General features: G+C 41.3%; 1 protein-coding gene across 1 annotated transcript in view; it reads right to left on the bottom strand.

The window, feature by feature from the left end:
* TMEM132C (transmembrane protein 132C) overlaps positions 1–24,321 on the bottom strand; it is a 537,194-nt gene that overhangs the window by 9,793 nt on the left and 503,080 nt on the right. Inside the window, exons 6-8 of the mRNA XM_036734208.1 lie at positions 13,163–13,368; positions 9,469–9,742; positions 7,374–7,565 (exon numbers count right to left, since the gene is read on the bottom strand). Coding sequence (XP_036590103.1) covers positions 7,374–7,565; positions 9,469–9,742; positions 13,163–13,368 — 672 coding nt within the window. The remainder of the gene's footprint in view (positions 1–7,373; positions 7,566–9,468; positions 9,743–13,162; positions 13,369–24,321) is intronic.

Here is a 24,321-nt window from a genome sequence, read left to right as displayed (position 1 = left end):
TATTTTATGCATTTGAAAACACGATTCTGAAAAAGGCTCCACAGACTTCCCTACACGGCCAAAGGAACAAAAAAAAGAACCCCTAGTCCAGAGAGAGGCCTAGACTTCTAAGAGGCCTCTATAGGGAACCATGCATACTGAGGAATATCCCAGATCTATCCCTTCATTGCTAATGTGAGTCATGGGGATCGTAAAGGTCCTATGGGAAGGTGGGACCCATCAGACACTAGAGAAGAAAATTTCTTGATATCTTCTGGAAAATGGAAGCCATTTTTTCTTGGTAGTTGAGATTAATACCTTGACTGTCAGTCTGTGATACAATTGCTATCTCTCTCTTTTTTTGTCTCTGTCTCTCTTTTCTCTGTCACTGTCTCCTTCTCTCTATTTCTGTCTTTGTCTCCTCTCTCCCCTGTCTCTGTTTGCCTTCCTGTCTATCTGTCTGTCTCTCTCTGACTCTCTCTCAAGAGCTCTCTATATGCAAAATGCCTTTGGTTAGCCTGCAATGAATGAAAAGATTAGTCTTTAAATCACTTCGTGTATGAGATCTTTCTCGCTATCATACTCTATAAATCTAGTGAAGGCCTGTGAGACACTTAACCTCCCTCTTCACTGGCATTGGTGATACTCATCATTGCCAACAGTTTGTATACTCGAACATCAGCATAATGGTTCTGACCCAGGACATCGCTCTTCACTTCAACCAATTCAATGTGCCTGTTATGAGAAAGGCAGCATGCTGGGTATTGGGTACACAAAGGGATAAAATCATAGCTGCTGCTGTCTATGAGCTGGCACCCCACTAAGTAGCAGGGCACAGTATGGGGTAGGGGAATTTAAACAAATATGTTACAAGGCAGAGTGTTACTGGGGCAAAAAAAAGATCCAGAAACAAAGTCACCTAGGAAAATAGGAAGAAAGAAACAAAACCATCTACTGGGAAGAAGAGGAAGTTTTAGAGGGAGGGTGGCCCTTGATCTGAGGCCATTTGGAAGGGAAACAGAGAAGAGAAGACTTGGAAATCAGGGGATATGGTTCTGACCAAAGAATGGCAGTCTTTAAGCATTTGAAGGGCTGTCTCTCAGAAGGGGGATGAGACTCAGAACAAGGTCAGAGGTCAGAACAAGGAAGAACACGTAGAAATTTCAGGTGAGCAGATTTCACCTCCATATCAAGAAAAACTTCCTTAACAGTGAGCTATCCCAAAGTGAGATAGGCTGTCTTCTTAGAGAATGCGGTGCCCCTCACTGGGACCCTACAAGTAGAGGCCAATCATTTGTCAGGGGCTTTGCAGAGAGCATGCTTAAACTAGGTACCCTCCTTCCAGCTCTGTGATTCTGCAATATTGTCATTTCAGCCACATTTTCTCTCCTCCCATATACATTTCATTTGTGGAACAAAATGGGTCCAGTCCCAACTTTGTAAGAGTTTACATTCTATTGAAGGAGTTATAACACTGATACCAAGTATTGATGAGGTAAAGTTGAGTGTGATAGGTACAAAGGAAAGATTGAGGAAAATATAGAGAGAGAACATTGCAAGGATGAGGTGCTGCTTCATCAAGGAGGTGGCGCCTACACCAGCCTCAAAGGGATCCTGAGAGGCAGAGAAATGGACTTGCTGTCCTCCAGGCTAGTACAAGTGCTTGTAAATGGAGCTGTAACTAGGGCAAAGTGACTGAGGCTTTGTTCCAGGGCACTGAAATTTAGAAGTTATAAAAAATTTCTAATAACACTTGTGAAAGGATGCAATTTAAAAATTTTCTCCATTTAAATGTTGGTAGATTTTCACTCTTTTAGCAGCACCGAAACTAGTTGGCAAGAATAATCAGTAAAATTAAGAAGCAGCCAGATGGTATACTACCTCCATCTGTTACCATGGGTCTCCATACCAGGTTAGTTCTTTCATGGTCTACCCCTCCCCCCAACTTTTCCCCTCCCCCACCCCAGATAGTGACTACTCAAGGTGTCTGAAGGTTTCTTGTCTTCCCACTACAGTTGAAATCCTGGGGTCTCTCTCCCTATGAGGATAGAGTCAGGATATCTCTACCCCCACAGCCGACTTAGGGACATGATTAATGTTCCTTTCCATTGGTACCATTTTGTGCTAGCTGCCTTTGGCACCAAAGTGACGTTGTAGGGAATAGGGTGTTTGTCTGGGACATCACAAGACCATTGATTTAAAGTAGTGAGAGATCTTCAAGGCTATTGATTTTAACATGTCCATTTTACAGATGAGAAAATCAAGGCCCAGATAGATTAGATGACATGCCCAAGGGTTAGAGAGCTCATGAATACCTGGGTCAGGTTTCCAATCCAAGCCTTCCTGATTCCAAGATCAGTTTTCTGTCCACTAGATCACATAGCCTCTCTCATTATGTCATGTTGCCAAATTTGAGGAACAATTAGTAGTTTAGTTTGGATGGAAAACAGAGGGCATGAATGGGAGTAAATGACATGAAATAAAGCCATGAAGGAAAGCTAGAGTGGGTCTTAAATGTAGTGGGTCTTAAATTCCAGGCTAAGGAGCTTTCATTTTATCCTAGAAATGATAGGGAGCCACTGAAGATTTTAGAGGAGAAGAAATCACAAAGATCTCTCTCTCTCTGTATTAGAAAGAGGCCTTAAGTGGCTGTGTGAATGACTGGTGTGCCCTCTCGTTCCCTAGACACGAAATGGCATTCAATTGATCTTTACTAGATATATCAAATCTTAAAAAGAACAATCCATTTAGGGCTACTAGCAAGTCTCCTTCCTTGTTCTTCTCTTAATTGGGACTTTTATTGTTTAGTATTTGCTCAAACACAGCATTCCTGGCTCAAATGAGGAGACCCACGTTGAATGCCAACTCAGTTCATTTTCTCTGACTTCTGCTCTACCAGAGCCCTCAAGTTTATTTTGGTACCTAATGTCCCTTGCCAGGGTTAAACCAAGACACTGGCTAAGGTTCAGTACTTAGTGCGGCAGAGTGATGAGTGTTTTGGGTTTGCAGTCGGGGTAACCTGGGTTCACAGATGGCAGAACATGGATGGCAGCTGCCCGTTGTGGGCATACATGTGTGGTGCATCATCATCATCATCACTGGAGGGAGTATCTATCTCCATGAGAACACAGCTCCATTGTGATTATTAGAATCCTTTTTTCTTTCCTTCCCTTTTGGAAATTCAGAAGCAGATTCCAGAGAGAGGTGGGCTGAGTAAGGTATTATTTGCATTTCTCAAGTGTTTAGAGGTGAACTTGAGAAGGGTTGACCCCTTCACACCAGCTCTTATTAAATGAAGCTGCTCTGAAAGGAAGGAAACAAACATTTATGAAGCACATGTCATGGGCCGGGGACTGTACTAAGCATTTTACAAATATTATTTCATTTGTTCCTCGTAACAGCTCTGGGAGGTAGGTGTTCTTATTATCCCCATTTTGCAAATGGGGAACCTGAGGCAAACAGAGATCAAGTGACATGACCAGGGGTGGGGAACCTGCCACCTCAAGGCCTCATGTGGCCCTCTAGGTGCTCAAGTGCGGCCTTTTGACTGAACCCAAACTTCACAATCCTTTGACTGAATCCAAATGTCACTTCTGAATCAAATTTGGATTCAGTCAAAGAGCTGCACTTGAGGACCTAAAGGTCCATGTGTGGCCTTGTGGTCACAGGTTCCCCGCCCCTGGATGTGACTAAGGTCACACAGCTAGTGAATATCTGAGGCTGGATTTGAACTCATTCTTCCTGACTCCAAATGCAGCATTCTACCCACTTGTCCTTTCCAAAGGGAGGAAAAATAAACAATTCAGACCCGGCACATTCCTGCAATTTGTGCCTCACCTGGCTACACTTTTCCCATGGACAAAGGCTTTGCCTGAACAAAATATCCACCTTTACTTGTCAAGATTCCAAGCGACATCTACCAAAGAATTACTCATTTCTCTTGAGCACATCAAGGTTTAGGGTACATCCTTCATGATGACCCTGTACCATAAATATGTAGCCTAAATAGTGGTATTTCCATCTTCCAGATAAGGAAACTGGCCTGGTGGTTTGCCCAAGGTCACCAAGCTAATAAGTGACAGAGGCAGAACTCACAAACTTGAAGCAAGTCCGGTGCCTTTCCCACCACTGTAGGCTTCAATACATGGGCAATACTTCCTTCTCTTGGACACCATTTTGTTGTCTATAAATATACTATAGAGTGGAGATTCCCTTTGTATAGGTTGAATTGAATGGTTACTGAAGTCCCTTTCAACTCTTGAATTTTGTGGTTGTGTGATTTTCACATAACTGCTTAATTGATGCTCATTCATTCATTTATTCATTCATTCATTTCTATTGTCCAATGAAGAAAAATCATAGCGATGACAGAGTGAAGTCACAGGATCATAGAATTAGAGCCAAAGGGAATCTTAGAAGTTATTTAATCTAATCACTTTATTTTATAGGTGAGAAAACTAAACTCTAGAGAGGGAAAGTAGCTTACCCTGGACCATAAGGTAGTTTAAGAGGTAGAGGTGGGTTTTGAAAACACATCTCCTGTGTCTAAATCCAGTCCTCTTTCCATGTCCTATGGCTCCAGAAATAAGAAAAAATGGAGTTATAGCCCATTTGGGTCATGCCTCTGGTCCAAGGCCTCTGCATTGACTTCTCCAAGCTCGATAGAGTAAGGACTGTTGCCAGTCAGCTCTACAAAGACCCTTCTGATTGCAGTGCATAGAAACACCATGTGAGACTCCCTGAACCGGGCTCCATAACTAGGCAGGATTTGTGGGTTTGGCTCTGTCAGGCTCAATGCTGGCTCTGCATCTGTCAAGATGAAAGATTCCCTACAGGAAGTACCGAAGGAGGAAGGCAGAAATGGGTTAATTACACAAGACAGGGATGATTCCGGCAGGAAATAAATTAAACAGATGGGCGGCCTGTCCCCCTTCCAGCTTGGATGTTGTCTTGCCACTAACCACTCCGTTATAAAACCCATCTGAATGGGTTTGCGCTCCAGAAAATTAGGTAGAGATAATCATGAAAACAAGCTATAAAACCAACGTGAGTTCTTTTCTGTTTTGCGGAATAAGGCAAAATAAATCTGGTGGTAACAGTGAGTGAGCAGCAGCTTTATTTCTCAGCCTTAGAGTTGGTTCAGTAGGGCCTGGATCTCACTGGGAGTTGGGGCTGGAATTGCCACTTTTGCTACATTACTGCTCTCTATTTCTCATTCCCAGGCTGCCTGTGCCTGAAGACTCACTGCCCGTGATTGTCTTAAAGTACCATTTTTTTTTTCCCCAGTGAGCGGCGTTCTCGTGGTATGGGTTGTATATTGTGATGTTATGAGCTCCCTATTCCTAAAAGTGTGCAAGTCATGATGGCTAACAATGAATGATTTAGTCAACTCAGTAGAGTAAGTCAGTAAACAAGAATTTATTAAGTACTTATTATGTGCCAAGCACTGGGCTCAATGCTGGGGATGCAAAAAAGGCCTAAAACATGGTTACTGACCAAAGATTCTATCCTATTGGGTGAAGTAACATGCAAATGACATGTAGGTAAAATATAAAGAATGTGCAGATAACATGTAAACAAATGTGTTTGCACAATACATGTATACACTTATAATATCATATCCATTTTTGCATATATTATATATCATACACACATGCATGTATATAGGTGTGTAAATGTGTGTACAACATATGTATATACATATCATAACACACATACTGTTGTATATATACTATATATTACATAAATTATATATATACAACGCATAGGTATATATGATAAAGTGTTGATCATTGAGTTGTTTCAGTCATGTCATGACCCCATTTTTAGGTTTTCTTAGCAAAGATACTGGAGAGGTTTGCCATTTCCTTCTCCAGCTCATTTGACAGATGAGGAAACTGAGGCAAACAGGGTGAAATTACTTGCACAAGATCACACAGTCAGTGTCTGAGGTCATGAAGATGAGTCTTTCTGACTTAAGGCCCAGCACTGTGCCAACTAGCTGCCCATATGTAACATATATAAATTGCATACATATAATAGCATACGTGAGAAATGATTATCTCTGGGATTAATAACTAATTATTGTATTAGGACCAAGGTTTTTCTCCCTTTTCTACTTCCTCTTCCAGAAGTCAATCAATGTGGGAAATATTTCTAAAAGAACTACCCAGCCAGGATGGCTGAGATCTAATCAAAGACAGTAAAAGAAATTCTAAGTGTAGGCAAATGGGGTAGATTCCTGCTCATTGTGTTTACTCAGACAGGTCTGGGAAAATGGATCCTCCCTTTTGTCAGACAGGTGTTATGGAAATTGATAAATCTCTGATGAAGAAGTGGGTGATCCAAGTCATATACTCTAAAGACCCTTATATAGCCCACCCTCTTATCGTAATATTCATTTTCTCATTAATTGTTAACCAATCAGAGCTGATTGCCATCCTCAGGAATATCCCTTCTTTCAAGGGCATACAAACTGTAAGCCTGTCACCATGAGGGGTCTTTGGTCTAACAGAAAGATGGCCAAATGAAGATCCTTTTATTAATAAACCTGCAGGCCTCATTAATCAAAAGATTAAATTACCCAGAAATTATGTCTCTCTGAACTTTTTATACATCATGCATGTGTGTGTACATTTGTATCCCCAAATGTAAATATCCCGAAAAGCCTTAGTGTAATTTTATATTTCAATAGCATGAAATTGCACTAAGATATTTAGGACACCCTGTGTACAGTGTAAGTGGAACGAAGCACTAGCAGCTGAGGGACTTCCTGTAGAAGGTAGGACTTCTGTTGAGACCTGAAGAAAGCCAGTACCTCGTGAGGTGGAGGTGAGGAGGGAGAACATTTTGGGCACAGGGGAGAACCAGTGGAGAGACATGAGATCGGGGGTAGAATGTTATGTTCAATGAACAGCCAGGAGGCTGTTTTGTCTGGAAGTAAGGTGGAAGAAGACTAGAAAGGTAGGAGGGGGCTGAATGGTGAAGGGCTTTCAAAGCCAAACAGAGGATTTTGTGTTTGATCCTGGAGGTCATAGGGAGCCACTGGAGTTTATTGAGTAGAGGAGTGACATGCTTAAACCTGTGTTTTAGGAAGCTCAATTTGACAGTCGAGTAGAGAATGGGTTGACGGGGTGCGGGAGGGGGGAGATCTGTGATACAGAATCGTGGAACAAGGATGTGACACATAGTATTGAGAAATGAGGTCATAGGCATGTTTTCCTCTGATTTAGTGAGGTCACATCTTCCATCAAATTGCCTCTTCACTCTGGTTATGCAAAGCCCAGCACACAGAGGAAAGAACAAGCTTTGGGGAACATGGCACCAGACTAGGAAGTTGTCACGCATGAGTCTCTCCTCCGCTACCTTCAGTGACCCCCTTACTCCCATCCTACCTGTTTGGGAGTATGTAGCAGCTCCTCAGCCATGGCTGTGGCGGTGATAGCCTTGTTAGTTTCAGAGCTGGGCTGGAGGAAGACTGACAGCCCCGCCACCAGCTGGACGCCAAGGTCCGTCACTGCCACCTTGTCATCTAACACCGTCACGGTCTTCTCAGCCAGGATGGAATCGGAGAGGGGTGAGAGAACCTTTGGGAGGCACAAAACAAAGGCGTAGGTGTCAGGATGGAGTGACTGACTGCTAGAAATGTTCTCTGGCTCATTAAGGTCCTTCCCAGCCCAGCTCAACCTTTAAACTTAGGGAAACATGATAGCCTTGCTGGGATGAAAACACATACTATGAACTGCAATCTCATTCTGCTGGTAGTACCCACCCTATGTTCCCCTAGAGGTAGTTCTGGAAAGTTTTGCATAAGAGACCTTTTTTAGAAAAAAAAATCTCAAATCACTTTTTATAGGAACTGGGGGAAATTAGCTATTCAGAGGAAACATGAGATCAGAAAATGCCAAGTAACTAAGACTCCAAGAAGCTCAACTAAGATTCTTCGGTGGATCAGAGTCCTTTTGTCATGTAAACCACCACCTCTTACCCTAAGGGAATGTATTTGGTGGCACAGTAGGATAAAGCCCAGCCCACTGGAACAGGAAGACTTAAGCTTCTGTCCTAACCCTGGCACTTAGTAGGACTGTGATCTTGGGCAATTTGCTTTCTCCCTAGGGCTACAGTTTCATTCTCTATAAAATGAAAGGGTTGGATTCGATGATCTTCAAGGTCCCTTCCAGCTGGATAGCAATCTAAACTGTTTCTTTAAGTTGGATTTTCAAATTTGGATTTGTGAACTCAAATTTATAAAAATAAGATCAATTCTTCAATTGATAAATGGTGGAATGGAGGAACAGTTTTTTAAGGAAGCCATCTAAGGTACCAATAGTCACATGAAAAATCATCCAAATGACTAGTAATTAAAGAAATGCAATTTAAAGCAATGCTGAGGTTCCACCTCATTTATCAGATTGGCCAAGTTGGCAAAAAAGGGAAAATGACAAATGTTGGAGGGGAAGCGGGAAAACAGGCACATTAGTGCACTATTGGTAAAGCTGTGGATTTTTTCAGCCATTCCAGAAAGCAGTTGGGAACTATGCCCAAGAATAAACTGTTAATACCCGTTGACCCAACAGTACCACTACTCGAGTTATATCCCAAAGACCTCAAAGAAAGAGGAGAACTCATACGTACCAAAATATTTACAGCAGCTCTTTATGTAGTGGCAAAGAGCAAGAAACTAAGAAAATGCCTATTACTTAGGGAATGACTGTACAAATTATGGTATATGAATATAACAGAATATTATTGATCTATAAGAAATGATAAGAGGAATGTTTTCAGAGAATCTTGGGAAGACTTATACTAACTGATGCACAGTAAATTGAGTAGAATTGAGAGAACAATTTATACAGTAACAATGATATTGTAAAACAAAAAAAAAATTGAAGGCCTTAGGAACTCTGACCAACTACGATTCCAGTGGGCCAATAATGAAGCTACTACCTTATCTCTTGAATGATTGCATAATGATATATATATTTTTTTTTTGGAAAAAGCTAATTGGGAATTTATTTTGCTTGACTATGCCCAAACGTTACAAAGGTTTTGTTTTTCTTTTATATCTTGGGGAGGGAGAGAAAATAAATATTTGCTAATTAATAAATAAGTTTAAAAATTTAAATGAAGGGATCAGGCTCCTATCAATTAGAACTTTCCAAGAGTTATAATGAGCTATCTCTAGAGGGGAACTGGCTCCCTCTTACCAGAGATCTCAAGGAGAGTGTGAATGATCAATTGCTGGGGATGCTGTGAATCCTGCTCATGTACAGGATGGACTAGAGGACCCCTAGGTCCCTTCTTGCTTTGAGTTCTTGGATTCTCTGGCTAGAGGACTTTTTAAGGTTCTTTCTAATTCTAACAGGCTATAATTCCATTGGGGAAGAAGGCATAAGGTATGGGTTTTTTTTTTTGGTCCTTGAAACAATCCTTTAGGGTAGGTGCTGTCGTTACCTCCACTGTACGGATGAGGAAATTGATGCTCCTTACCTGTATTGTCGTCATGCCAACTTCTCGTCCAATCAAAATTCGCCCTTCCTGAAGCTTGGCGATGTGCGGCTCCTCTAATTTCATGAAGTCTGTTACCAGGTCAGTGATGTCAAACTGCCAGTCAGGGCTCAGTAAATATCTCAGCTGGCCCCAGGGATTTGAGTCCTCAGACACAAACTGGGTGAGGACTCGGACCATTGCATGTTGGTACTGGAGGGCACACCCTCTACCCCTTCTCTCCTCATCATCGTCATCATCACTGTCTCTTGTGGGCCTGAAATGAAAGGTAGGAACAGAATTAGAGAGCTTTGGAGTGGAAAAGAACCTTAACATCACGTGGTTCAAATTCTTACCTAGAGCCTACATCGATCCAATCAACAAACATTTAGTGAGCCCTCACTATGTGCCAGGTGCTGTGCTGAGCACTGAGAATACAGAGAAAGGCAAAAACAATGTCCCTGCCCTCAAGGATCTTACATTCTAATGGGGGAAAACAGGAGGTACACAAATAGGAATATAATCAAAGCTAGAATTTATGCAGCACTTTAAGGTTTGCAATGTACTTTATAAATATTCTCCCATTTTTCCCCCTAACAGCCCTGTGAGGTAGGTTCTATTATTATCCAAATTTTACAGGTTAGGAAACTGAGGCAGGAAGCAACTGTCTGAAGTAGGATTTGAACTCAGGTCTTTTTGATGCCAGGTCCAGCAACTTTACCCACTGTAGAGACCTAGTTACCCCTTATACCAGGCACATGCAGAGTAGCTGGAAGGCAGGGAGAAGGCATTAGCTGGAGGGAGTGGAAAATGCTTTCTATAGGAGGTGGTGTTTGAATTGAGTCTCTAAGGATGAAAGGAATTATGGGAAGCAGAGGTGAGAAAGGAAAATATTTTAGACATGGGTGACACCCAATGCAAAGGTGGGGAGGAATGAGAGATGGAGAGCCATTTGTAAGGTACTGCAAGTAGATCAGTATGATGAGTGTAGATTACTAAAGACTGGACCTATAGCAAGAGACCTATATAATATTTGTGACATGTAGCATGGTGTCATAGAAAGTGGACTGGACTTGGAATATTTAGATCTGTTTTAGCCTTAGGCTTGATATTTACTTGCTGGATGCCCCTACGCAAGAAATTGGACCTCTCCAAACCTGTAAAATAAGAGTGATGATATCTACACCCCTACATAACCAAGCCAATGAGAAGAAATTGCTCCATAAACAGCAAGGCACATTAGAAAAAAGGGGTCCCACCATCTTTGGCTGAATATTTCTAGTGCCCCATGGGGCATTCGATCTTTATTGGACAGCTCCAACTTTTAAGAATAGTTTCCTTCAACGGAGAAGACTTCTATGTGTTGCTCTTCTTGCCGTCTTCAGAAACAACAAAGAACAATTCTTTTTATGTTTTTCTTCATTGGCACCCTTTCAAATATCTGAAGACAGTGACCATGCCTCCTCTCAATCTTTTCAGTTCTCAGTTTCTTCAAGTCTTTTTTGTGTGATACATTTCCAGTCCCTTATAGTACTTGGCACATAAATAAATGCGTAATGAATGTTCATTCATTTGTGCATTTATACTTTCATCTATTCATTCATCACATTGGTAGCCCTCCTTATTTGTCCCTTGAAATGAATGGCATAGAGCTAGCATTTCCATTGCACTTTAAGGCTGGATGCTTCCTGTATCATCAAGGGTACAGTCCTGGCAGTTTGGGATGGAGGAATTAGGGCAAGGAATTGGCTTTCAGATGCCCAGAAATGGAGGGATAAGCAGGCACCCACCAGTCATTCATTTCATAAGTACCGTGCGGGTGTGGTGACCCATGTAGGGGTGTACCTACGTTTAATCAAATTTGATATGAAGCTCTAGACTAACATACATAGAAGATGGCACATTTTCTTTAAAAATGATGGATGGTGGGGGGGGGAGCGTTTAAACAGGGTGCTCTTTTACTGAATTAAAAATATCCATTTCACAAATTAAAAAAATTATTCATATGAAGCTTTTAAGGAGATCAGCTATTTCCTAAAGCAAGGCACATACATGTTTCACTTTTCCCATTTTTGGGAGAATAAGGTAAACTTTAAAAACACAAAGAAAAAATAACTCAGAATCACTTGGGAGAATTACTTTTCTGAGTACAAGTAGAAGCATGTGGTATAGTGAATAAAGTGTTGGGGTCAGCATCAAGCAGACCTGGGTTCAAATCCTGCCTCAGACACATGCTAGCTGTGTGACCATGGGCAAATCAGTTAACCACTCTCCCTCTCAGTCCTCATGTGTAAAATGAAGAAAATGGCAAACCACTTCAGTATCTCTGAGTAGAAAACCCCAAATGGGGTCATGATGAGTCAGACAGGGCTGACAGGATTGAACAACATATAACTCTGTGCCTGACACTGCGCTAGGTGCTTTAAATCATTATCTCATTAGATCCTCACAACTTCCCTGGGATAAAGGTGCTATTATCCCTATTTTACAAGTAAGGAAACTGAGGCTAAAAATGATAATCCAGAGTCACATGGCTAGCAAAATGTCTGAAGCTGGATTTGAACTCAGGTCTTCCAGACTTCAGTCCCAGCACTTTACCCACCACACCATCTGGCTGCCCACGTTTGTGCCAGTATTTCCTGAAGCCCTGAATTGGGTCACTTGGGTTGAGAAAGGATATTTCCTTAGCAGAGAGGCATCGTGATCTCATGGATAGATGGTTAAATTTGGAGTCAGGAAGACTCTGGCCACTCCTTAAGATCGTAAGTTACCAAGAAGTTGGGAGGTGGCAGTGCGGTGCAGTGGATTCAGCCACCTGGAGTCAGGAAGAGATGAGTCCAAATCTAGCTGCGTGTCCCTGGGCAAGTCACTCCTTCTTTGTCTCATCTGTAAAATGGGGATCCTATTAGTACTTCCCTTTCAGGGTTGTTAAGGATCAAATGAAGTAATGTCTTTAAGCTCTTTGCAAGCCTCCAAGTGCCATATGAACGCTATTATGAAGTGACTCATCTACATTAGTCAGTCAGTCATCAAGTGTTTATTAAGCCCTTACAGTGTGCTAAGCACTAGGAAGTCTCCATCCTGGGAATTCCTTCCACTAGTGAAATCATAAGTCTGCATCAAAATGTTTATTATTTTATTAAGTCTTATTAAGCCCTTTGCTTATACCTTCTTTGCTTGAAATTGGAACCATCCTGGAAAAATCATTCACGCTGACTATAAACAGTGTTAATGTTTGGGATGCTCCCCCCTTCCATTTTAAAGGAAAGGCTAGGAATGAAGATCTGATATAAGCAATCAATAGGTAAAGTAATAGCTAGCATTCATAAGGGGCCTTCTATGTGCCAGGCACTTTACAAATATTAAGTCATTTGTTTCTCGTAATGATTCTGGGAGGTAGATGGTATTATTATCTCTTATTTTGCAGTTGAGGAAACTGAGACAAACAGGGTTAAGCGACTTGCCCAAGATCACACTGCTAGTAAGTGTTTGAGGCTGGATTTGAAATGAACTGAGGTCTTTCCACCTCCAGGTCCAGGGCTTTGTCCATTATGCTACAAGACACTTTATTCAATTGCCAAATATTGATTAAGCTCCTACTATGTGGCAGGCATTGTAATAGGTCCTATACTGACAAGCCAGGAGCATACGCTGTGAGAGGGGAGACAAGAACGTATACAAATATGTCCGGTCTGACCTCTTGTTAGAAACGATGGGTACTCTCCAAGCCTTGACTTGGCTCAGCTCTGTGTCAGAGATCTCGATCTGTAGAGGCAGGCGAGGCACCCAGACGGTGATGTGCAGGGGGGCGCTCAAATACTGATAGGTGAAATTCACAAGGGCATCCACCTTCCCTTTGATTTCTTTGCCATTGACGAAAACATAGTCACATCGGTCTGACACCTAAAGAAAGAGAGGAAGGGGGAAAAGGAAAGCAATTGAGGGGCACCAGGATATTATCTCTCATCTTGCCTTGGTAGAACAGGTCAGGTACTTCTTGAGAAATCAACTTCGAAAGCTACCCCAGTCTAAGATATAGACCACAAGTCTCTCTCAAACTGTCAAACAACGGGAATGGCTAATCTTGGCAGAGAGGGCTCCAACAGATGTCTCGATAATTGGAATCCTCTACCACTGCAAGATCCTGGCTTGCATGTTGCTTCCTTTTCATCTAATTCTCCTTTTTGCCGAAGTGGACTATAGTATACTCCAGTGACAGTATCACCTTTTTTTTCAGCCTCTATGAATCTTTATAATATTTATAGCTTAATATAGTGCCTGGCACATAGTTATCACTTAATAATTTCTTGTTCCTTTCTCTCTTTACCCAGAAACGTTCTATCATGTTCCCTCCTTCCAAGTCTTGGATTGCTTCCCAGAGTATATTTTCTTTTCTTAAAAATTTAAATTGTTATAAACATCCACAATGTATAATAATTATTACATATTAAATTAACACATTATGTTAATATAGTAATGTGATAATCAACTACATTAATAATATAATAATATAACATCATACTATATTAACACATCATACAATATATTATATTGATATAATAAACATTAAATATAATATAGCAATATTAAAATTATATTAATACACATAACATCAATACAAAATTATATATTATGAACACTTATAATGAATAATTGTTATTAGTTATAATAGTGGTATTAATATATTATGCAATCATTAATATTAATAATCTAGTAATTATTTAATTTTGTTATGGAATATGCAACACTGTACCACATAATTATGTAATATATATGATATTAGGCATCAGCTAACTAAAGAAGCCACCTGGTGTAGTAGACAGAAAATGTTCTTGGAACCAGGAGGATCTGAGGTTCGAGACCCGCCTCTCATACATACCAGCCGTGTGACTTAACCTCTCAGTGCCCTAGACAATTCTCTAAGACTATAAGTTTACTAGAAGGTGCTGACCTGCACTGGTGGCACCAAATTCTTTATCCAGTAGTTCTCTATATCAATGAAATTATCGCCCCTCTCCCTTATTTCCTACAACTTGCTTCAAATGTAACGACTTCATAAAACTTGCTTTGCAACTATTTGTGCACTGATAAATTTAAAAAACACCACAAGTACTTTTCAGTGTAAGCAAAGTGTTACAAGAGAAAGGACATTGGCTTTTGAATCAGGGGATCTGGGTTTGAATTCTGGCCCTGACACTTAGCAGCTCTCTGTTGTTGGGTTAGTCATTCAACATGATGGACCCCAGTTTTATCTTTATGCCCTTTTGGCTAGAGCTCTGTCCTCAAGGCCCAGAAGACCTGGCTTGAAGTCCCACCTTTGACATTCACTGTCTATGTGACCCTCTCACAGTGTTAGCCTCTTGCAGTGTTCTAGGAAAGCTTATGGTGATAAAGTGCAGAAAGGATGCTGGCCTGCATTGGTCCAAGGAGTTTGCTGGGCTAATGACATGAGAAGTCTAGTCCCTATCTCCTGTCCCTAAGATGACGGATCTGACTTGGGTGAGCTCTTGAGTCCATTCCAGACTTCAGACTAACAATGTATTCTACTCAGGCAGCCACCAATTGATGAGCTGAATGTGCTCTCGACCCTTTATACAATTTCTATCCAAATCAGCTCTTTCTTGGCCTTTGTGAACTGGGCAGACAGAGATGGAATGAGCTATATATGCAGTGGGTAGGGTTTTCACCTTGAATCCAGGGCAACCATTTGCTCTGCTATTGAGAAAGCACAGCTGGTGTGGGCAGACATGGGCAAATTTTCTGAGCTGCTTTGGGGACACGGAGGGTAGCCAGGGGCAGGCAAGAAGGGGGTGGGGGAAGAATGGATTAATTTCCTTCCCAATAAACACGATCAGTTTTCTAAATGTTTACATTTTGATTAAAGACATAAACTAATTTTAGACACCACTAGCAAATTTGTCATTAGCATGTAAATACTGTCCTGAAATCTAAGCAAGCATTAGCATAATAGCCGTGTAAGAGTTATATCAGTAATCACTTCTTTAATCAATGTTGTAATTTACAGATCATTGACTTTTCTCATTTATTACCTTTCTGAGCACTAGGGGGGAGAGGAATCCAACCACTCCAGAATATATAAATAATTAAGAGCAATGCAGAGAGTATGAAGTAGCTGCGTGGGATAAAGTCATTGTCAGCGCTATTCCTAAAGGTGTCATAAACGTCTGGGGAGATCTAGGGGCACATTAATCATACAGTAAGTGGCTTGCAATGGGTGCTGTTGCATTACTAAATGAGCTGCCAGGTCTACAGACTCCAACAGAAAACCCTACAGACATTCCCACTCCTTTTGTTTCATCCCTAGGAACCGCTTCCCGGTTCTGTGCAGTGAATGTTATCATTCACCAGCCCGAGACGTGGTAGACACCATCATTGCTCTCCTGGTGGCTGGCTTGAGTCTGCCAACTGAACAATGCTCACTGAAGGCAACAAGGTGACTCAGCGGTTAGTTGTCCCCGACAATCATGGTCTGGCCAGACAGGATGTTAAGCCCAAAGTGCCCAATATACATCTTTAGTTGTCCTATAAGCATGAAAGCTTTTGCGGGATCACAGTATTTCAGGGTTAGATGGAAACTCATCAGTGGTCTAGTCTGACCTATACTTGAACAAGAATCCTTATGTCGATGCGGAGACATTGGGTCTTTTTCCTGAAGACCTCCAGTGAGAAGGAGCTCACTAGCTTTGGTCTAAGAGCTCTGGCTCTAGAATCAGGGGAGCTGGGGTTCAAAGCTCTTCTCTGATGCTTATTACCTGTGTGACCTTAGGCAAGTCACTTAGCCTTCTTGAGCCTCAGTTTCTATGTCTGTAAAATGTGAGGACCATACCAGAAAGACCTCTTAGTTACCTTCCAGCTCTCTAGATCTATGATCCTATGATCCTCCATAGTTAATTCATTCCACTTTGGGATTGTTCTGGTTATGAGGAAAGGTTTTTGTTTTTCTCCTAGATTTGCCTTTTTTTCCACCCATTGGTCTTTTGAAGCTCAAAAGAATTATAGATTTAGAACTGGAAGGGACCTTTAAATGTCATCAAGTCCACATAGTTTTTCAGGTGAGGAAACTGAGTCACAGAGAATCTAAGGGACTTGTCAAGGATAGAGAAACTAATAAGTACTTATCTGTAGCAGGATTGGAACCCAGATGTTCCAAGTCCTAATCCAGGGCATATAGGATATGTCCCATCTGCTAAATCTTGCTGGCTCTCCCAGTCAAATTTCTCTTCCTAACCTTCTAAATACTTGAAGATAATCATCATGTCTTCCTGATCCTTTTCTTCTCCAGGCTAAACATTCTGGGTTCATTCAAGGGATCTTCCTAGTCAGATTACAATATCCTTTTGAAATTAACATCTCTGTCCTAGGTGTCCTAGGGAGTGACTGAGATGGGCTCTCTACTAGTCTTACATTAGTGTCTGCACTATATAAAGAAATGCTTATTTCTTTCTCCCCCTCTCCCGCTTTCCTCCCTGCCAGAGTAACAATTGTCCACCAAATGAGAAGTGAAGAAAAACAATTAACTTTTCTTCCTTTGGCCTCCTTGGAGGCAGGTTGTCTGGTTGGGCTAGAGCAATTTATAAAGAGGACTGGCAAATGTTTGCTATTTATTTCTAAGTCCATTAACAGAAGTATAATTATGAAAATCACTCTATTGTGTAGAATGAGGTCCAAAGAAAGCTACTCACTATCTGTAGTTTTTCATTTAGCACTTCATTAGACAAAGCTTTGCATAACTATTCAAATATTGGTTGTTGTTCAGTTGTGTCTGAGTCTTCCTGACCCCATTTAGGGTGTTCTTGGTTTGCCATTTCCTTCTGCAGCTCATTTGACAGATGAGGAAACTGAGGCAAACAGGGTTAAGTGACTTGCCCAGGGTCGAATAGCTAGTAAGTGTCTGAGGCTACATTTGAATTCAGATCTTCTTGACTGGTGCTCTAACCATTGTGCCATCTAGCTGTCCTATTCAAATATTTAGGCTAATTTAACTCACTAAGTTATGTTGAGGCACTCCCACACTTAAATCCAATTCATGTGCAAGTCAAGACATCATCCTTTGATGTCATTGGTCCTCTTTGAGAAGGAAGGATGAGCAACAAGACCGAGTGAGGCATTCTGGTTCAAAACCTAGAGAGCTGTTCTTTTGAGACTTCTCTGTCCACCACCCTCCACAGTCTATCTGTTACTGACTCATGTCAATTCCAACCCCATAACTCATCTTCTACCTGTTCTCCCCTCCCACAGCCACCTTCCTAATTCAGGCCTTTGTCACCACTTTGCCTGCACTATAGTAATTGCCTCCTAATTAGTCTCTCTGCTTCCTATCAATTGATTAATTAAAAAGCAATTATGAAATGCCAGGCATCCTGCTAAACCCTGAGGATACAAAGAAAGGTAAAAACACTACCTGCCCTCAAGAAATTTAGTCCCTCCCATCTCCAAACTGTCAGCAGGGAAAACAATCTTCTGAAAGCACGTGACCAATGGTACTACTTCCCTACTCAAAGGTAGGGAATTGCCTCTTAGTAGAAAATGCAAACTCACTAAAGCCCTCCACAATCTGGCTCCCATTTTCCTTTTCTTCCCTGGCTTCTTTTAAATCCCAGCTAAAATTCCACCTTCTGCAGGGTCTTTCCCAGTTCATCTTAATCTCAGTGCCTTCCTTCTGAGGCTCCTTCCAATTCATCCTGTCTATATCCTCTTTGTATATAGTTGATTACATGTGGTCTCCTTCATTAAATTGTAACCTCCAGGAGGGCTGGGACTATTTTTGTCTTTTTTTATGTCATCAGTGCTGCTTAGCACAGTGTCGGTCTGGCACATGGTAGGAGCTTAAGTGTTTGTTGACTGACTGATTTCCTAAGGTTTATTTTACAATGGCCTCAGATACTTCCTGGCTGTTTGACCTTGGGCAAGTTACTTTGTCCTGCTTACCTCAGTTTTCTCTCCTGTAAAATGAGGTGGAGAAAGAAATGACAAAGTACTCCAGTATTTCTGCCAAGAAAATCCCAAATTGGTTACAAAGTGTTGGAAAAATGAGTGAAGAACAAAAAATTCACAATAGCCCCCTTCATACACACTACATTTCAGCCAAACTATCCTATTTTTGTATACTCCCCCACCCCCCATGCCATGTGATACTTTAACTCTCACCAACGTTTTCCCCCTGCCTGGCATGGACTCCAGATAAGCAAACGGAGTCCAAAACCTCTTCCGTGAGTAATAGATAACAAAGCGGTTGCCTCAACCTTTCCTTTCAAAAGTCCATATATAGCAATTAGAACCAGGGATAACTTAGAGACATCTAATCCAATCCCCTCAATTTCCTAAGGAGGAAACTGAAACTCAGAGTGGTTAAATTACTTTTATGTAAGGTCACACAGGGAGGGTAAATAGCAGAGCTGGGTTTCAAACTCTCTTCTTCCTCCATCAAATTCAGTGCCCTTTATATAACACCATGCTGCCTTCCACAGCAGAGAGGGAATAGAAGATCCCTGCCCTGAGTGGTGAGTTCTCTAGTCCCAGGTCTGGCACTATCAGTCAATCAAGCAAGTAATTATTTATTAAGCACCTACTATGTGCCAGGCACTACACTAGGTGCTGGAGTTAAAAAGAAAAAAAGAAAGAAAGGAAGACAGGAAGGAAGGAAGAAAGGAAGGAAGAAAGGAAGGAAGAAAGGAAGGAAGAAAGGAAGAAAAAGAATCTACTCTTAATAAGCTTCCATTCTTTTGGGGGATACATGTGCAAATATAAGTATATACTGAACAAATACAAAATTAATACAGTATAACAGTATTAATTAAAATGAGGAAATTTAGAGAGGAAGGGTACCAGTAGCTGGGGTCATCAAAATGCTTTGTATACAAGACAGTGCCCCCAAGCTCTTTGGGACTAGGCTCTGTTTGATTTTTGCCCCTGTATTCTCAGTACCTAACACAGTGCCTGGCTCATAGTAGTTTGATCCCTACTTGTATATTGATTGGACAGTGGATTTACAGCAAAAAGGGAACTTGATAGTGAAAGATTCTATAAGACAGAGGTGGGGAGGGAGTGCATTCCAGCCATGCAAAGGGGGATGGTAAGCGCAAAGGTACAGAGATGAAAAGGGAAGAGAAAGAAAAGGAAATAAGCAATTAGTATACACCAACTATATGGTAGGCTATTTGCTAAACACTTGACAAGTATTATTTTATCTGATGAGAGAATATCCCATGTGAAGAATAGAGAAGCTAGTTTGGCTAGAAGAGAGACTAATAAAGAATGAAGTTGGGGCAGCTAGGTGGCACAGTGGGTAGAGTACCAGCCCTGGAGCCAGGAGGACCTAAGTTCAAATCCAGCCTTAGATGCTTGACATATTTGCTAGCTTCGTGAACTTGGGCAAGTCACTTAATCCGATTGCCCTGCCTTCCCCATCCCACCACCCCCCCCCCCCGGAAAAAAAGAATGAAGTTAGAAAGAGAGGTTGGAGCCAAGTTTTAAAGGGCTTTAAAAGCCAAACAAAGAAATTTGTATTTTATTTTAATTTACATATTTATTTTGTATTTATTCTTAATTTGTATTTATTTTGTATTTTATTTTGGCAATAGGAAGCCACTGGAGCTTACTGAGTAGGGGAGTAACCTGGTCAGATCTGAACTGAAGCAAAACCCCTAACTAGCTTTGTGACCTTGGAAAATCTACTTCATCTCTCTTGCTTTTGGTTTTCTCATTTGTAAAATGGATTGCAAGTTTGGGGTCCATGATCTCTAATCTTTCTAGGTTTAAAAAAAACCAAACCCTGAAAAAACCCCATTTTTCTACATGATTAAATAAAGATTTCTACCACCACAAAAATAATTTAGTAATAAAGATTAATAGAATCTATTACTCATAGCTGAGGAGTTCTACAATCCTCTTGCCCCATTCCAACACCTTCCCCTTCCCCTGCCACGCACACCTTTAGGGCCGTCCAATTATCTCCCACTTCCCAACCACCTAAATCATTTTGCTAGAACCATTAGGTTTTTAATGCCATCTAAATGGCCTTTAGATATGTTTCTCCTTCTTAATCTTTATTACCAATATGATAGCTTCAATGGGGAAAAAAGCAAAAACAAAAACAAAAAAAACCCCAGACATCCATTAGGGTAGAAGTCATATTAACTATGATAGTTAAATTACCATCTGGCTTGAAGTAGCACTAATTACTGTTGACTTGGTTCAATGGGAAGAAAGGTAGGAGTGGGTGGTTTTAGTCTTGGGAAATTTTTTTCTTTCTGCTACTTCAACAATTTAGGTAGGAAGTAGAGATTATAAATTTAAGTGGAAGCCAGCTAGCTAGAAAGGGAAGTTAGAGAGCAACAGAAGATGCAGGCATCGTGAGCCTGTAACTGCTTTTCCAATTGGGCAGGATTGAACAATGACAATGGGGAAAAGCACAATGAACCCCCTTTGTGTCTTCTAGAGCAAGGACCCTGTCTGGCAACTCCAGGCTCAGTTGCCATGGGATCCAGCCCATATTGTCCTCAGGTTGGTTGGTGCTTTCTAGAACATGTCACCGATGGCACTTTGATGCCATTAAGAAGGAAATAGAGTGGCTGTATTGATTCTAACAAACCCCGAGGAAGGGCAGGACACTGCCAGCCTCATTTTTCTAGGTCCCCTGTCTTCCGTACTGCCTCCCAAAGAGCACCGTTTAAATGAGGAAATAATGTGGTTTCAAAGTCATCTGCTACATCCCAAGGTCAGGTTAAAAAACCCCAAACAAACACATACACACTTTAATTTTGAACTTTAGATTAATGCTTGTTATCTTAAGCCACTCTCCTACCCTAGAAGCTTCAGAGGCTTTCTCCTGCTTCTAGGATTATTGCCGTTAATTACTGTCATTAATAATAATAATAGTAGCTTGCATTTATACAGCACTTTAAGGTATGCAGAGTACTTTTCATAATGTTAAAGCATTGGATCTGTCCAACTACCCCATGAGATAAGTGCTATTATTAGAACTTTATAAAAAAGCAGTTAAGTGACTTGCCCAGGGTCACAAAGCTACTAAATCTCTTCCCTGTATAGAGGTCCAGCCTCAAAGCTAAGAAGACCTGGGTTCAAGTTGCACCTTGGACACAGTGGCTGTGTGACCTTGGCCAAGTGACTTCACCCCTTTAATTCACTCCCCCTTCACCAACCCCCCAAGACAACTCTTTTTAGACTAGAAATTGTAGAGAAGGTGCAGACCTGCATTTGGCAGAAGTTCCACACCGGGAGTTTTTTATATCAATCAAATCACAGGTCTGGTCCTTATCTATGTTATTTATTTACTTAAATGTGTGTTATTTACCATAATAGAGTGTCAGCTCCTTGAGGACAGGGACTGTTTCATTTTTGCCTCTGTGTTCCAAGAGTTCAATACAGTGCCTGGCACATAGAAGTCTGATAAATATTTGTGTATTGATTGGACAATGGGTTGAAGCAACCTCCGATACAAAATTCAATTCAGCAGATGCTGGAGGGAATATGTATATGTTAATGAGCTAATGGAGACTAAGAAATACTGAGGCAGCTGGGTAGTGTGGTGGATAGAGCTCCAGGTCTGGAGTCAGGAAGACCTGAGTTCAAATTTCACCTCGGATACTTACTAGCTGTGTGACCCTGGGCAAGTCACTTAACCCTGTTTGCTTCAGTATCCTCAACTGAGGAGGAGGAAATTGAAAATTACTCCAGTATCTTTGCCAAGAAAATCCCCAATGGAGTCACAAAGAGTCCAACATGACTGAAACGAATGCACAACAATAATAGCCTCTCAGGATTCTTGTGAGGATCAAATAAAATATACGTAAATTGCTTTTAAAATGTTATAAAGCTATATAGATGTTTGCTATTAATGTTTATTGACTGACTCTTATTAATTACCATTCCTGACCTGTTTGTGTTGTGTATTTTAATGATCCTGTTGATGGGAACATTTTGGGGAAAAAAAGCAGGTTGGTATGCTACTGCTATAATTGGTTTGGAAGGAAAGTCCACAAGTGGACTGATGTAAACATCATGCCTGTTCCTATTCCATCTTGCCTCCATACATATTGAAAAGACTAATGGTCTTTGATTTTGAAGGCCTGAGTTTGGACACTGACTTACACTTGTTGGTTGCATGACAACTGGACCACCCATTAGATGGTCCAGTTTGATGCTCAATTTCCTGAATTGTAAAAAAGAAGAAATTGACCCTGCGATTTAGTCGTCTTCACAATTTGACATTTATCAAGTGCCTGCTGTGTTTAGAATACTGTGCTAGGTACTGGGGAGAGATAAGACAGTCTCTACCCTCATGGGTGGGTGGGTGGTGGGCATAGAATTGACCCAAACACAAATCATTATAACACAAAATAACACCTTAGGGTATCAGAGGAATACAGAAAACTGTAGCATTTTGTATTGGCATCTCCAGTCTTCAGCACGCAGTGCTTGACACATAGTAAGCACTTACTGTATGCCTTTTTACTCATTCTTTCAAGAAATGAGGGCAGAGCAAAGAACCTTGGGAGATACCTACTGTGAGAAGGCTGGGGAAAAGATAATGGCCACTAAAAGAGACAGAGAATGAGTGGTCAGAGATAGAAGGAGCACTGGGAGGGTGTAAAATTTCTGAGCAAAAGGAAGAGATCTTATCCATGGGAAGTGGGAAGTCAAGAGTGTCAAATGATTCAGAGAAGTCAAGGAAGATGTGGACTGGAAAAAAAAAAAAAACCTATGTCGGCTTGTGGGCTGGGATATCTTTGGAGATATTTAAGGGAATAGTTTCCCAAGACATTTATGAGATGAGTATGGCAGATGCTTATTATTTTTCAGAAGAGGAAACTGATGATCAAAAGGGTAGGTGACTTGACTAATGTCAAAAGGCTATGAAATAGGGACAGCTAGGTGGCCCAGTGGATAAAGCACTGTCTTCTGGAGTCAGGAGTATCTGAATTCAAATCTGGCCTCAGACACTTACTAGCTGTGTGACCCTGGGCAAGTCACTTAATGCCGATTGCCCCCCAAAATAATTCTATAGAATATCAGAGCTAAGACTAAAATTCATGAGAAAGACAGTGTTGATAGTGGATAGGGCACTGATCTGGACTCAAAGCCTAGCTATGTGACCCTAAGCGAGTCAAGTCATGTTCTATACCAATCTGGAAGGGGGTGGGATGGGACTCAGTGGCCTCCTGGGTCCCTTTTAGCTCCAAATCTTTAATCTATATTTTCTGACTCCTTAATCTATCTACTATCCACTCTGTCTCTCAATTCAAGTTCTTTGCTAAATTTCTTCTCTCTGCTGATCGCCTATCTTTAAGACATTTTGATGCTTGTTCGAGGGTGGGGCCAGGGAAAGAAAGGCAAACAGGAAAGTGAAGAAAGGTGACCAGTGTCTTCTCAAAAGCTTAATTGGGGAGAAGGATGAAATTTAATGTCTAAAATGCAGTTTGGATGTGAGTAATTACATTTTATAAGAGCGCATGAGTAGAGCTGGGGCCATCTGGTTCTAGATGAGGAACTGGGGCCCAGACTGGTTAAGTGATTTGCCTAGGGCCACACAGCTACTAAATACTTGGGACTAGATTGGCACTCAGGTATTTATGACTCAGATACCCACAACAACATTGCTTGTCATCTCCCTTGTTAGACTGGGAGTTCTTTGGGAGCAAGAGCTGTCTTTTGTCTTTGTTTCCCCAGCCTGTACGGTGCCTGGCACACAGTAGGTGCTTAATAAATGCATCTTAAGGACAATGGACACAGGACTATCCCTCTATCCACAACACCAGTGGCATCAAACTCAAATAGAAATGGATCCCTGCAGGTCCTTTATTGACTTACAAAACC

The sequence above is a fragment of the Trichosurus vulpecula genome, chromosome 1 (assembly GCF_011100635.1).
Source record: "Trichosurus vulpecula isolate mTriVul1 chromosome 1, mTriVul1.pri, whole genome shotgun sequence".
In the NCBI taxonomy this organism is placed as follows: domain Eukaryota; kingdom Metazoa; phylum Chordata; class Mammalia; order Diprotodontia; family Phalangeridae; genus Trichosurus; species Trichosurus vulpecula.
This window is presented reverse-complemented; position numbering and strand designations above follow the sequence as displayed.